General features: G+C 39.3%; 1 protein-coding gene across 1 annotated transcript in view; it reads left to right on the top strand.

Annotated features, from left to right (window-relative positions):
- The window catches only part of DIAPH2 (diaphanous related formin 2), a 2,325,141-nt gene that overhangs the window by 653,348 nt on the left and 1,654,173 nt on the right, over positions 1-17,620 (top strand). Inside the window, 1 exon segment of the mRNA XM_053699395.1 lies at positions 9,123-9,233. Coding sequence (XP_053555370.1) covers positions 9,123-9,233 — 111 coding nt within the window.

Genomic DNA, 17,620 nt, shown 5'->3' on the forward strand with positions numbered 1-17,620 from the left:
TAATTGCGCCACTGACCTGCCATGTTGCTGAATATATGAAAGGTATGACACACTAATATATAGTACTGAGGAGCCCCTTACCATATTCAAACCCAAAGAACTTGTTACTATTGGAATCTCTGACATAAATAAACGACAAAAATCTTGTTGTTAACCTTTTAACAAATAGGGTCATACTGGACTTTTACTTTGCTTAGAACTTCCATCAATAACTACGATGGAGAGGCAGATTGTTGAGCTTCTGAGCAATCTTGTGACTGCACTTGACTCCCACTATCACGACCTTACTAAAGAATTGAGGGATGCTTGTATTAAGGATCAGAGTGTGAGGGAGGATGATATCCCAGGAGACTATGGGCACTCAGTATCCCATGTTGCTTTGAACAAAGTCAGAACTGATAACCAACAAACAGGAGACATTATTAATGACGATCATCGTGTGACAAGCTGGCAGTCCCTTAAGGCATCCCCTTTAGAAAGACCACATCTCTTGCCTGAAATCTTAGATCCACTAGGGAAATTATTCTGGATCCTACCCACTAAGAGAATAGTGGAGGAGTGCCTTGAGGAAGAGACGGATTACATACCAAATTATGTGAGACTGCAGTATGTCACAATGGGAGTCTCTGTGTGTGGCAATTATATTTCTCACCTTGTAACAACAGAAAGTCTACATAGCTCTTTCCAGGCAACTCCCACACAGCTCCATCGATCCCAAATTGGACCTGCCCCCCTCATCATAACCTGCCCCACAAATACATGTCACAGAGTTGATTTACTTGCGCACCAACCTCAACTTCTATACTGGGGGAGACAAGTGGACCACCTACAAGCCCTCAAGAATATTAAAGTAGGAGTAGGCTGACCTAAGAATGGGGACAAAGCAGAATACTGTACTGACATTCCCATAACCGACTCTGCTTCTCTTTTGAAGTAACTTGGAACTGAGGAAACGTATCACTGCTAACTCTCTCACAATTTACACCACTGGACACTAATGCCCCTGATGATAACATACAGGTTTGAGAACTGGGGCCTTTATTTGTGACCTGTGTTGGTTCCATCTCCAGAGACCCCTCATGAGAGGCTTATTTTTTTAATCTATTTTTGCCATGTTTGCATGTCTATCCTTTACTACTATATAGCTTAATATGTATATACCAGAGCAGTATAAAAGTTTAAAACATGTGTCCTTAGGCCTGTGGATAATTAAGAAAGCTAGCTCACATATGGATTTATGGATTTGGCAATATTCTTCTGTATATTATATCTACTAGAAGGCTTCACAAATATGAATGCTACTCAATACCCTGCCACTATTACATTGTAGTATGTCTGTATATCTACATATAACTTTGTTAAAAGCCAGCTGCAAACATCTTACTTTTAAGCTTGTTTACTAGGTGATCCTTTAGGTTAGTTCTAATAATCTTATATTAACTAACGGAAGTCAAGATGCCAGCAGTCGGGGCAGCTAGATAATCTCCCTCATTATATCTGTATCATGAGGGACCTAACTTATACCTAAGAGCTATGAGAATATTTGCTGCATGTACATTGGGCTGGCTCTCAATCATTCTCTCCATGACAGCCATCAAATTTTTAGATTAGCTGCAGATGGCACCCTAGTTGATGATCTAATACTCTGAGTTATGAGGAACCATTCCCTGTCTCATGAATTTAATACATCTTCTCGTGTTATGCTTGTCATACCTAGCTTTAATCTAAGGTTACTGGTTACCTGAGTATGCTTACCTTCGTTTTACAGGTTTCTTTGCCTGGGTTAATGGGTTTAGTCAGATATATTAATACCCTTCCCTATACATAGCTACATTCGCCTGGCTAAATGACTCCATTAGTGATACACTGATGATATTTCACAGCTTACATATCAGAGCTCCAAATATCACTTGCCCCAACTTTAAGGGAATATATTCCATATTATCTTACTTTTGTCTTTTCTAATTGCCTGGGGACTAATATATTGTATAGTTTAGGGTACAACTGCTCGCACAGCATTAGCTAAACCTATATATTTTTATCTGACATTGTCACCTACAGCATTCCAGGCATATCCTAAGGTGCTCCCCATATCTTAAAATCACACATTAGGATATCCCTAGACGTCCTAATTACTCATAACCAGCCTTCATTATGGAGCCAGTCCTGAGAGGACTGAATTTATACACATAGGATTATGGTCATTTATAAGGTCAAGTCCATATATCCTTCACTTATCTGGAGACAGCCAAGTTATGTTTTACTATTTTACTACCGCTGTTATGACTGTGTATTATCCTTAAGTATCTGTTTCAAGCAATATACTCTCCTTATTACCCTACATTAGCTATTGCCCTGATTGAGCTTTTAGACTAGGTAATTAATTGTGTAGCTCTAGGTTAAATATCAAATAGTCTTGCCACCTGGCCACAGATCCCTACCATTGGAAATATCCACCCCTGTATTTATGCTATTTTTCCTCTTCTCTATCCCCTGGTCACCCTACTGTCCTATTATGGCTGCCCCCCCCCCCATCTTCCCCTATACTTTGAGCGGCTCTCGCCCGCTGATTTCTCTTCCCTTCCCCATATACTATGGTCCAAATGTGGTTGTCACAAAAGCCACCTCCCCACATCTTGTTATTGTTTGAATAGAACGCTATAGAGTATTCCTCCTATAGGTGTGGGGATTATCACTCAATCAATATAATATAAAATGAAGTTCCATTTTCGTTAGCCCAACCCCTTCTTTTTCACCTTATTAAGATATGATATGTGATCTCATCTTTACACACTTTTCTTGCATGGTCGATGGTTTGTTGGATAATCTTCATGTAATAGATGTCATGTTCTGATGTAATTACTGTTAATGGGCAAACTCTGTAGTTTACTTTCTCTTGAAACTTCAATAAAAAACTGTTTAAAAAAAATAAAAAATGAAAGACTACTCATGGAACACAAGAAAAATAAAATGCATTGGAAGCCTTTCTAATTCTGTAGCATTCCAATTGAAATATGCAGTTGGCCAAGGTACCAAGGACATAGTAAAGCAATTGTGCTGTTGCTTGTTCCATAAAAGAGTATTTATTAGTTTGTACAATACAGCTAATGCTACAGTGTTGATTTGTTTATTATTCTGAACCCCCACCATACCATTCCACGTTTTTAGTTTTGAATGTCAACACCTTTATTGTTCATTTTCTTTGTATATCACACAGATAACACATATTCTTATAATTGGGTTTTGGTGCTCAAAATTCCTTTTTTTTTTTTCAAGAATAAAAATGTTTTGGAACTCAAGCCACAATCTATGGGATGTTGCAATATTCAACTAGCCAGATTACTAGTTAATTTGCCCAGACATGAAAAGTTTGTTGCTGAGTGTATAAATGCACTGATATGGACAATTAAAGCTGTGTTTAACTTAACATGTACTGTAGCTTTAAATTTGTAACAACAGTGTTACAAATCTAAAGCCTAACCAAAATATGTTTAAGTATAGATTCTAGTTGGAGTTTTAAGAGGATGGCAACATACATTAGTACTCCAAGAAAATATTGTTAGACAAAAAAATAGTAATTCTAAGAACCAGCTGGTAAAAGGGTAACAATGTGTTGCAACATAAAATAAGAAATGCAGCAGTTCTATAAAAAGCAGAACGAGCCTCAAAATTACTTGCAAGTAGTAGTATTATGACTTTGTGTTTGAGTTTTATCGGATGTAACTACTGAGTAGGAATGCTTACCGGAACCGGTTCCTGGAAAGTGATGACAGTGTGGTTCCAGTGGAGCCGGCAACAGGTAATGGCTTGATGCCAGAATGAGCTCAGAGGAATCTGGTAGGTTTGAGCCAAGGTGCGTTCTGAAGGTAGGAGGAGCGTGTTGAACAAGTTACAGCTGAGGTGGAAAGCGCTCTTACAGGAAATGCTCCGATGAGAAGGAGCTAGTATTGAGAGTAATTTCAGCAGATGATCCGATAACACGGATAGGATTTGATTTGAGAGAGACACAAAACAATGTTGTAGCGTATTGGACTTGACTTATCGAAACAGAGGATAAACCCCTAGGCAACAAGCAAATAATCAAGCAATGAATACTCTGACAGAGGTAGCTTAAATAGGGAAAAAATGGAAGGAGATACTTGGAATGAGCATGAGAGGTAAATTCTTAAAGCAACAGTAGAGGGATATGACAGATGTAAAAGAGATTTGGTTTCAGTATAAACGGTCAGAAAAAAATACCCTGAAGAGATTTCTTGTAGCAGAATCTACCATACCTTTATTTCCTGACTCAGATGCTTAATCTGTTTGAGCAAAATGTGTATCAAGCTAGAACCCGGTCCAATATAGAATTGTAGATAAAATCCATGTATTTAAATTTACTTTTATTTAAATTATTGAAATATTTTTGTGGGTGAAAGGTTTTAATTGTGTCTTCCTCAGTTTTTTTTGTGTGAAATTGGTTTAACAAAGATCAATTCATTTTCATACCCTGAATTAACTTTAGAAACCATGTATTTAAGAATAACATTTCTGGGTCTTATATTTCACCTGTAAGCATCAGTGACTAACACTAGTAATTGGAGAATATTGTGATTTTAATATTTTTAATGCTAGAACAAATGTTCCCATTAACATCTGCTCTATCATTTGTTTTTATAGAATAAATACTAACATTATAATATCACTTTGTTAAGAATGATAATGTGGCCAACATTCTTTTATTTTTTAAATCCATGCAGATGCAATATCTACAACTGTGACTGGTATAAACATTATTACCATAAGTACAATTAAGCCATATGAGAGGCAGATGTCTTAAACATGGAATTGAGTAATAGTATAGTTTGGTTCCAGTAGACAGAAATCACTTTAACCATTTTGCTGCTCTAACACTTTTCTCCTAGTAAAGAATGTTCATTTGCACAAGGCAATGTCATTGCCAGGGCCGGCTCAAGATATTGTGCTACCTAGGTTGAGAATGAAATGACGCCCCCCAGTAGTAATATTACTGATTAGCATATCAACCTACTAGCCTGGCTGCTGACTTTACTAGGCCTACCTACCTGCATGCAACCAATGCTTATGCACATTAAGTGGAGAAGAAGTTATGGAAGAGATGCACTTGTCCTACTTTAAATGTTGCCCCTAGCTGGTACGGTGTCTTTGTGCATGATGAGGTTATGTTGCTGGAAGCCTGCAATTTCCCCCATGAAGACAGAAGACAGAAGTGTTCTGGGTCACACAGTGACTGACTCAGTCACTGAAGTGCTGCCCCTCTTTAAGTGCTGCCTGTGTCCATTAGACCCACTTGGTCCCATAGTTGAGCCGGCCCTGGTCATTGCATACTGCATAGATTTACTAAGGGTGGAAAGTCCACTCCAAATATAAAATATGTCCATTCCCTATTTATTTTATTATGTATTTTTCTATTTCTGTTTTTTTTTTTTTAAAGATTAATAACCTCACCACATTGTAGCAAATTAACTCTATACAAATGGGGATCAGAGACTATTTTTTCACCTTTATTGCATTGTTTTATACAATATTTTGCAACACTTATGTTCCTTAAGGTTTTCAGTAATAATTCATTGAAATATCCATTTAAACAGTCTGCTGCTAGTTATGCACCTTGTTTCTAGCAAGTAGTTCCCCCTTAAAAACATAATTTCCTTTAGATCATGTTGCAAACAGCTGAGAAAAGGATTCATTACAAATTGTTGTATTTAGTTTGTGTATTGGAATACAAACTACTGGCATTATTAACAGGTATTCCCCTAATGCACCATCATTTCAGTTGTTTTCTGCTATACTGATCATAGGAATTCATCACAATTGATCATTTGATAATTATCAGCATGTTATCTGCTGTAGATAAGTTTTTGTCAATGTCAACGTAATCACAATGATTCATTATCATTGTCTATTTGCAATACTTTTTGCATGATCAGTTTGTTGAAGAATAATCCTACACTTAAAATGTGCAATCCCTGTTTGTTCTGATGATAATCCTAAATACTCTCAAAATTTAACAACACATTTAGAGAAACCTTTTTCACTTATCTAATTTCACATCTTAAATCACTTAAAAACTCCCCAATACAACAATGTTAAACTGATTACTGTTTACACATGAACAAAAAAAAACTCATATTAGATGATATTTAGAAGCAATCTCACCAAACAGATATAAACTCTACCTTCTCAATTAATTAAAATAAGAAAGGGGAAAAAAAAGAACTTTTACAATAAATTTAAATTTGTGAAATATAAAACCCCAAAACACACATGCCCACTGAAGCCATAGCAACTGGTTAATTGCGCACGTCAACTATTAATTAGCAAACAACATGAAGGCCCTTTAACCTGTGACACAATCAGTAAACCTCCATTATTACAATTTTGTTTATCTTTTATTGGGTATATTTTTTTTTAACTTATAATATCAAGAGATTAACAAGACAAATAATGAATTGTTCTAAGCTTCAGGGGTATTAACAACAAGGGCATGTTGTGATTGTGATCACTGGTAAAACACATTGACAATGTTGCCTGCTGTTCAGATATCATTATCTTTCAAAAACAAAAGCAAGATTGTGATCAAGCCAATAATTTGTTGCTTTTTCTTCAATATCTACCAGCGATATAAATCTATAAAGCCAATTTAACGTATCAAAATAGAAAATGAAATAGTGCTTTTTTCTTACAATACTATAATATAATTTGACAAAGGCCAATGAGACTGCTGAGCTTTCAGAGCCTTTAAAACTGTAAACATAAAGTAGAGTGAAAGTATATAACTGAAAGACCCATTAACTTGTTACTGATTGAAATTGTTTTCTTACCTTGTAAAATGGTACTTCTTACTCGTAATATGTTAACACTTAGCCATGTAGCCAGGATGTCTTCTGGCAAACAAACAATTATAGCAGATGGCACAAATTCTCTTTATTAATTTGGTAATGGACATATATTTCAGATTGTTTAGGACTCTTATACCAGTAAAAAAAAAAAAAAAAAGGATTATCCAGTGGCCCTGTGCCAAAAACAGTTTCATGACGGCTAAAGAAATGATTCCTGAAATAGGGTTATGGATTTTATAAAGAACATGAGAAAAGCATTTTTTTTTAAGAAAAAAGGAAAATACTACATAAAGGGACTATTGTCTGGAAAGCAAAGGTAGCAATTTCACAAGTAGTGTACTTTTTTTTTTAGCTTACAGAAAGGGTTGCAGATACATGAAATAGACTTCTAGAAGTATTACAGACAAGTATACTAAAATAACTCACCAATTTCTGCAATATGCACAAGGTATGCTAAGAATTACATAAACCTACACTCAAGATGCTTTTTATTTTAGTGAGAGATGAGACTTCACTGTGAGTAAAATGGGGTCACAATTCATTTTCAGGCTACTCATAGCTTAATGTTAAAAAGTGTTGTATTTGCACATATTTTTGTATTTATTTTTTACAAGGGAGGCGTGTCAAGTACTTGGTTTGTATTCCTATGTCATTGTAAAAGACTGATGTGGAACATTATATGTAGCCACTATCTACTTAAAGTGACAATGTAGTGTAAAAATTGTTTTACCTTTTATGTGTTTCCAGTGACTTGCTATCCCGCAGCAGACAATACAATTATGAGAAACTGTTCCTTTAAAGGGTCAATAAACACTAAATAAATGCTAGACAGAATGATGCAGTCAAAGAAAAGATTAGTCTGAGAATAACATGTAGATTATTTTTTTAGTTTCATTAGCTGTTTAAATATTAACAAAATAAGTTTTAAATTTTAGTGTCTATAAAACAATGGGAGGTTACCTTCTCTGCTGTGGCCAATAAGGGGCAGCTATAAATAGGTCACTAGAGTGTGCAGCCAATGGCTGTGTGGACTATAACAGTGTTTTGCACTTTCATTTCTAACAGGAACTGAAAAGCTCACAATTTCAGAATGGAATTACAGGAAAAGGGGACAAAATAAATAATGAAAGTATATTGCAGACTTTTTTTTATATATATATGATTTATCATTTTATTTTACCATCTCAAAGAAATGGGCTGAGTTGCAGGGAAATCAGACCTCCTTTTAGCACTTTCTATACGCACACATGATCCCTTATCATGTCTCTGTCTGTCCGATTGCAGCCAATCGGCCGCTAGCAGGGGGTGTCAATCAACCAGATCGTATGAGATTGGGTTGATTTCTGTCCGCGGCCTCAGAGTAGGCAGACAAGTTATGGAGCAGCGGTCTTTAGACCGCTGCTTCATAACTTTTGTTTCCTGCGAGCCATTTGGAGCTTGATAATTTGGCCCCTTAGAGTGAACAATTGAAAATTAGCATTTTATTAATTATTTCCCTCTGGGAGTATAATTTATTCTGCTGGCCACGTTCACATATATTTTCTATAGTCAATAATTAAGTATTGACATTTTCAATAATGTGTGGTGCACAGGGGGGGGGGGGAAAGCTATTTCAAATGTCAAAATAAAGCTAAACAATCTAATTCTAAACAATTTAATATGCTGCAACAGGTAAAAATAGATAATTGGGAACAAGTTTAAAGGGAGACAATTTTACACTACACTGTCCTTTTAAAGCCTTATTTTGGCTGGTGGAAGAATACCCAAAATAAAAATAAAAAAAACAAAGTTACTAGTCTGACTCAAGAAGTAGGAATAAAAATACAAAGCTGTTCGAAATTGAACTCATGTTTGAGATTAAATAAATACCAAAAACTTGGCAATCTAAATTCTTCATTGTTAGCTGTTGAATCTTCTTGTGCTGTCTTTTAAAATGATAATTTATTGTATTTTTTTTTTAAAAATAACATTAATTAGTTGATAAAATTGTAGTCTTTTAATCAGAGGCTATGTTAAGAAAGTATGATTTTTTAAATGTATATGTCCTTATTGTTAGCTTCAGTTCTTTGTATAAACATTCCAAGAAGACCTCAAAGACAATTATGACTTTACCAGAAGATAATGACCTTTTTACACATAAAAAGTAATCATGATCGATAATGAACAACTTCATGCTGTTTTAACTACTGCTGGGGACCAGGGAAATAGGGCTACAGCGTTTATACAGTATTTTATAATATGTCATCTCTTCTTTTTTTTTAGGTTGCTTGCATGCAGTTTATAAATGCCCTTGTCACTTCCCCAGAAGACGTAGACTTTAGGATACATCTTAGAAATGAATTTTTGAGAGGCGGATTGAAGCAAATTTTACCGGTATGTATAGCCCACATTTTTATATTTTCTATAACAGATAATAAAAATCATTGCAAATTCTCACCTTTTGGTCAGTTTGGAACTATATATAGAAGATGAGAGTTACAGTTATTGATTGTTCTTGTAATCCCATATTCTTATATTTAATTGTTCTTTTTACTCCTATTTATAAAATGACCCTTTTGTTTTCTTACTCTTCCCTGGAAGACACTTTTATTACAATATAAATGCATTCTTTAAAATGGTTTAGATATATTGATGTTTTGTAACCACATTTTTATTTTAGTTGTGTTGCTGTTCTTATTAATCCTTTTTATCCTATATTCCTATATATTCATTAAAAAAATGTATATACAGTATATGTGTGCTTGTGTGTGTATGCAAATACATACACATATATACATACATACATACACACACACACACACACACACATGGGCTACTGCCTCATTCTCACACACACTGTCTCAGACACACACACACACTTCCTCAGTCTCACACGCATACACACACTGCTTCAGTCTTACACGCATACACACACACTTCCTCAGTCTCAAACACATTCACACACACAAACACACACTGCCTTAGTCTCACACACATTCATACACACAAACACACTGCCTCAGTCTCACATGCATACACACACACTTCCTCAGTCTCACACGCTTACACACACACACTTCCTCAGTCTCACACGCTTACACACACACACTTCATCAGTCTCACACACTTACACACACATACTGCCTCATTCTCACACTCATTCACACACACAAACACATATTGCCTCAGTCTCACACGCATACACACACACTTCCTCAGTCTTACACACATTTGCGCACACAAACACAAACTGCCTCAGTCTCACACGTATACACATATACTGCCTCAGTCTCACACGCATACACACACTTCCTCAAACTCACACGCTTACACACACACACTGCCTCAGTCTCGCACACATTCGCACACACAAACTGCCTCAGTCTCACACGCACACACACACTGCCTCAGTCTCACACTCATACACACAGACTTCCTCAAACTCACACGCTTACACACACACATTGCCTCAGTCTCACACACATTCACACACACAAACACACACTGCCTCAGTCTCACACGCTTACACACACACATTGCCTCAGTCTCACACACATTCACACACAAACACACACTGCCTCAGTCTCACACGCATACACACACACAAACACACACTGCCTCAGTCTCACATGCATACACACACACTTCCTCAAACTCACACGCTTACACACACACTGCCTCAGTCTCACACAAATTCGCACACACAAACACAAACTGCCTCAGTCTCACACGCATACACACACACTGCCTCAGTCTCACACACATTCATACACTCAAACACACACTGCCTCAGTCTTGCATGCGTACACACACACTGCCTCAGTCTCACACACATTCATACACACAAACACACACTGCCTCAGTCTCACACGCATACACAAACACTTCCTCAAACTCACACGCTTACACACACACACTGCCTCAGTCTCACACACATTCACACACACAAACACACACTGCCTCAGTCTCACATGCATACACACACACATTGCCTCAGTCTCACACACATTGACACACAAAAACACACACTGCCTCAGTCTCACATGCATACACACACACATTGCCTCAGTCTCATACACATTCACACACACAAACACACCTGCCTCAGTCTCACACGCATACACAAACACTTCCTCAAACTCACACGCTTACACACACACACTGCCTCAGTCTCACACACATTCACACACACAAACACACTGCCTCAGTCTCATACGCATACACACACACATTGCCTCAGTCTCACACACATTGACATACAAAAACACACACTGCCTCAGTCTCACACGCATACACACACACATTGCCTCAGTCTCATACACATTCACACACACAAACACACACTGCCTCAGTCTCACATGCATACACACACACTGCCTCAGTCTCACACACATTGACACACACAAACACACACTTCCTCAGTCTCACACGCATACACACACACATTGCCTCAGTCTCACACACATTGACATACAAAAACAAACACTGCCTCAGTCTCACACGCATACACACACATTGCCTCAGTCTCACACACATTCACACACACAGCCTCAGTCTCACATGCATACACACACACTGCCTCAGTCTCACACACATTCATACACACAAACACACACTGCCTCACTCTCACATGCATACACACACACTGCCTCAGTCTCACACACATTCATACACACAAACACACACTGCCTCAGTCTCACACGCATACACACACACATTGCCTCAGTCTCACACACATTCACACACACAAACACACACTGCCTCGGTCTCACATGCATACACACACACTGCCTCAGTCTCACACACATTCATACACACAAACACACACTGCCTCACTCTCACATGCATACACACACTGCCTCAGTCTCACACACATTCATACACACAAACACACACATTGCCTCACTCTCACACACATTGACACACACAAACACACACTGCCTCAGTCTCACACACATACACACACACACACACGTTGCCTCAGTGTCACACGCATACACACACACTTCCTCAAACTCACATGCATACACACAAACACACATTGCCTGAGTCTCACACGCATACACACACACACACAGATTGCCTCAGTCTCACACGCATACACACACACACAAACACACACTGCCTGAGTCTCGCATGCGTACACACACACTGCCTCAGTCTCACACACATTCATACACACAAACACACACTGCCTCAGTCTCACACGCATACACAAACACTTCCTCAAACTCACACGCTTACACACACACACTGCCTCAGTCTCACACGCATACACACACACATTGCCTCAGTCTCACACACATTAACACACAAAAACACACACTGCCTCAGTCTCACACGCATACACACACACATTGCCTCAGTCTCATACACATTCACACACACAAACACACACTGCCTCAGTCTCACACGCATACACAAACACTTCCTCAAACTCACACGCTTACACACACACTGCCTCAGTCTCACACACATTCACACACACAAACACACACTGCCTCAGTCTCATACGCATACACACACACACATTGCCTCAGTCTCACACACATTGACATACAAAAACACACACTGCCTCAGTCTCACACGCATACACACACACATTGCCTCAGTCTCATACACATTCACACACACAAACACACACTGCCTCAGTCTCACATGCATACACACACACTGCCTCAGTCTCACACACATTGACACACAAACACACACTGCCTCAGTCTCACACGCATACACACACACATTGCCTCAGTCTCACACACATTGACATACAAAAACAAACACTGCCTCAGTCTCACACGCATACACACACACATTGCCTCAGTCTCACACACATTCACACACACAGCCTCAGTCTCACATGCATACACACACACTGCCTCAGTCTCACACACATTCATACACACAAACACACACTGCCTCACTCTCACATGCATACACACACACTGCCTCAGTCTCACACACATTCATACACACAAACACACACTGCCTCAGTCTCACACGCATACACACACACATTGCCTCAGTCTCACACACATTCACACACACAAACACACACTGCCTCAGTCTCACATGCATACACACACACTGCCTCAGTCTCACACACATTCATACACACAAACACACACTGCCTCAGTCTCACATGCATACACACACACTGCCTCAGTCTCACACACATTCATACACACAAACACACACTGCCTCACTCTCACATGCATACACACACACTGCCTCAGTCTCACACACATTCATACACACAAACACACACTGCCTCAGTCTCACACGCATACACACACACACTGCCTCAGTCTCACACACATTCACACTCACAAACACACACTGCCTCAGTCTCACATGCATACACACACACTGCCTCAGTCTCACACACATTCATACACACAAACACACACTGCCTCACTCTCACATGCATACACACACACTGCCTCAGTCTCACACACATTCATACACACAAACACACACTGCCTCAGTCTCACACGCATACACAAACACTTCCTCAAACTCACACGCTTACACACACACACTGCCTCAGTCTCACACACATTCACACACACAAACACACACTGCCTCAGTCTCACACGCATACACACAAACATTGCCTCAGTCTCACACACATTGACACACACAAACACACACTGCCTCAGTCTCACACACATACACACACACATTGCCTCAGTCTCACACACATTGACACACACAAACACACACTGCCTCAGTCTCACACGCATACACACACACAAACACACACTGCCTCAGTCTCACATGCATACACACACACATTGCCTCAGTCTCACACACATTGACACACACAAACACACACTGCCTCAGTCTCACACGCATACACACACACATTGCCTCAGTCTCACACGCATACACACACACACACACATTGCCTCAGTCTCACACGCATACACACACACACAAACACACACTGCCTGAGTCTCACACGCATACACACACACCCAGTCTCTCAAATTTGTACATGATTTGTACATCTTATATACATGTTTTTTTAAAGATCAGCAACTTGTGCAAAGGGTTAGGAGGGGCAGTATTTATTTTGATTAGGCTGTTCCACTCAATGACAGCAATGTGCAAAAAGAACCTCAAACAGAAAGATGGATGTTAAGATAAACAACTTTCCAATTTACTTCTATTATCAATGTTGCTTTGTACTTTTGGTATCCTTTGTTGAAAAGCAGCAATACACTAGTGGTAGCTAAATGAACACACCAAGTAAGCCAATTACAAGAGGTATGTGCATTTGTTTTCAGAAGAATCAAAGAAAATAACAATTGCTATTTTGTTATTTTCATTGCTTTATTGAAAACTTTTTTATTTTCATTTAAATTCTTGGTTTTTCTTTTTCTGTTGGTGTATGCTGTTTTTATAATGGATGGAAACCAGGAAGGAGCAGCACAATAGATTGACAGTTTCTCTCAGCCTGTCAGTGGAAACCTGTGACATTTTCTAGCCAACCAGCATTCTCGGGGGGAGGGAGGGATGTGAAAGGACGATTTTAAATTGATTGCAGACTGCTCAGAGTCTCAGATCCGTATTACTCTTCACTGTGTTAGCAGCATAGCAATAGCAGTTGCCAGTTACTGTGTGACTGTGCCCCCCAGTTGTACTATTAACAAAAAGTTTACTTATTGGACTAATATTATTTGTCTGAGTTAAAATACAAGTATAGTAAACTACAAATTGTTACTGTACCTTCAAGTAAACTTTTAGTTTTACCAAAAATGCAGTGCACAAAAATTAGATGTATAAATTAAAGAATAAGTTTAAGAATTACACAGAATGAAAATTTAAAGCTAATATAGCTGATTACAGCTTCAGATAAAGAAAAATGGCAACAGTCTGCACTGTAGCTCAAAGCGAAAATTTTAGTTTGAGACGAAAATTTAAAATAATTCGTCCGAAAAAAAAACAAAAAAATTATAACGAAAAATTTAATGAAAATAACTTTTTTGGATAAAAGTAAAATGTTCACATGCATATCACTAATATAGATATATACAGTATATAAATATATATATATATATATATATATATGCAAACACCAATTAGCAGTTTGCTCATTGTAGTGCTTTGCTGCTCTTGAGCCTACCTAGGTATTCTTTTCAACAAACCTAGTTACCTATTGGATACAACTATTTGAAAAATTGCTTTTTTTTTTTTTTAAAAGAACCCTCCTCTGCATTTCAGTTACCCCAGATAAATAATTTGCTTCATACCAGACAAGTATAGAAAAGTAATAAACATGTTTAAAAAGGGTTACCTTATACTTAGCTTTTTTAATCTGCAAGCTGCCAATCAGTTTTTTTTTCTCATTTTACTTCTTATAAGTCAACGGGCATTAGAGCCAATCAGAATTTGTAATACCCATCCATCTAACACTTACAGAGCATGCACTTGCTTCCCCCCTGGACTTTATGAAGAAAGGTGCAGCTTCTTCCCACAAACAGGAGGGAAAGTTTGTAGATTTGTCTGGGTAACTGAGCTGCGGGGTGTCAGGGTGCCAGGAATCAGACTGAGAAGAGAAGTGCAAAAATAATCACACCTTTATTAATAGCAAAAAATAATAAAAAGTTCACAAGTCAAATAACAAGCCAGGAATCAAAACCAGAGCTGGTAGTCAGACGAGTCGAGTCAGAAGCCAAAGCGAATAGTCAGACGAGCTGGAATCAGGAACAAGGAAAACAGCAGAGTTAGGAACAAGCCAGGGATCAGGAACCAGGAAGGACGTCAGGCAGCCAAGTAATACATAGGAACTCTCACAAACAGGTCTGAGACAATGCAAGGGCAAAGCATACTGAACAGAGGCCCTTTAAATAATAAGTGATGACATCACAATTCTGAGACTGCATCCTGTCTCACATGGATGATGCACACCAGTCTGGCCATAAAAGGAAGTGCAGGAATTGAGCAGCATCCCCCACAATGCACCAAGTCAGGAAGAGAGGTGAGTAAAATGGCTGCCAGCAGCACATGGCAAACACAACATGGAAAAAACCCTGACAGTACCCTCCCCTCAATGACCCCTCCCCCGCGGGAGAACAAAAGGCTTATTGGGGAAACGGGCATGAAAGGCACGGAGGAGGGCGGGAGCATGAACATCAGAGGAGGGAACCCAAGAACGCTCCTCCGGACTGTAGCCTCTCCAGTGAACCAAATACTACATGGCCCCTGGACATACGAGAGTCAATAATGCTGCTGACCTCATACTCCTCATTGTTGTCAACACAGTGTTAAACCGATTGCAAACCAATGGTTTCAAGAGGGAGACATGAAAAACATTGGAGATGCGCATAGCAGGGGGAAGGTCAAGAGCTTAGGCCTCAGGATTAACCCGTCGGAATATTAAAAAAGGACCAACATAAAGGGGAGCCAATTTATTGGAAGGCACACGAAGGTTCAAGTTGCGGGAGGACAGCCAAACTCTCTCCCAAACCTGGTAGGAAGTTGCGGGCAAACGCCTACGATCAGCCTGGAACTTTTGGCGCTGCATAGAACGATGAAGGCAATCCTGAATCTGCACCCACATGGAACGGAGTTGCCGGAGATGCTCCTCCAAAGCCGGAATACCCTGAGACATGAATGAATTGGGCAACAAGGATGGTTGAAACCCATAATTCGCCATGAACGGGGATATCTTGGAGAAAGCATTAATAGAACTATTACGAGCAAATTCTGCCCCAGGTAACAGTTCAGACCAATTATTGTGGTGATCTGAGACATAGCAACGGAGGAACTGTTCCAGAGCTTGATTAGACTGTTCCACAGCCCCATTGGATTGAGGGTTATATGCCGAGGAGAAGGAAAGCTGGATCCCCATTTGAGCACAAAATCTGGAGACAAACTGGCTACCCCGGTCCGACATTATCTCCTTGGGTAACCCATGTAAACGGAAGACCTCCCGGGCAAAAATTGAAGCAAGCTCCTGAGCGGTAGGCAGCTTCTTTAAGGGAATGCAATGTGACATTTTAGAAAAATGGTCAACCACCATAAGGATAACAGTATTTCCATTGGAAACAGGGAGCTCGACAATGAAGTCCATGGAAAGATGTGTCCAAGGACGCTCACCATTAGCAATAGGTTGAAGAACACCCACAGGAAGACTTTAAGGAGTCTTATTCTGTGCACAAACTGAGCAGGAGGCAACATATGCAGCAACATCAGAACGAAGACCTGGCCACCAGAATTGTCGAGTGACAGACCAAATAATTTGGTTCTTGCCTGGGTGACCTGCGGCTTTAGGATAGTGGTAAGTGTGCAAAAGTTTAGTTTGAAGATTCTCAGGAACAAAACACTTACCACTAGGTTTCTCAGGAGGTGCTTTGGTTTGTGCAGCCAGGATCTCCTCCCCCAAGGGAGAAGTCAAATTAGTACGTATGGTAGCCAAAATATGGTCAGGAGGTATAACAGGAGTAGGTACAGACTCCTCCTTGGACAGAGGCGAAAATTGTCGAGAGAGGGCATCAGCCCTAACATTCTTACTACCAGGCAGGTAGGAGACCACATAATTAAACCGACACAAAAATAGCGCCCTTCTGGCCTGTCGGGGTGACAAACGTTTTGCTTCAGATAGATAAGTTAAATTCTTGTGGTCAGTAAGAATGAGCACTGGCACACTAGTACCCTCGAGAAGATGCCTCAATTCCTTAAGTGCCAAAATTATGGCCAGTAATTCCCTGTCGCCAATTTCATAATTGAACTCCGCTGGAGACAATTTCTTAGAGAAGAAACCACATGGATGC

This window comes from Bombina bombina, chromosome 1 (genome assembly GCF_027579735.1).
Source record: "Bombina bombina isolate aBomBom1 chromosome 1, aBomBom1.pri, whole genome shotgun sequence".
NCBI lineage: Eukaryota > Metazoa > Chordata > Amphibia > Anura > Bombinatoridae > Bombina > Bombina bombina.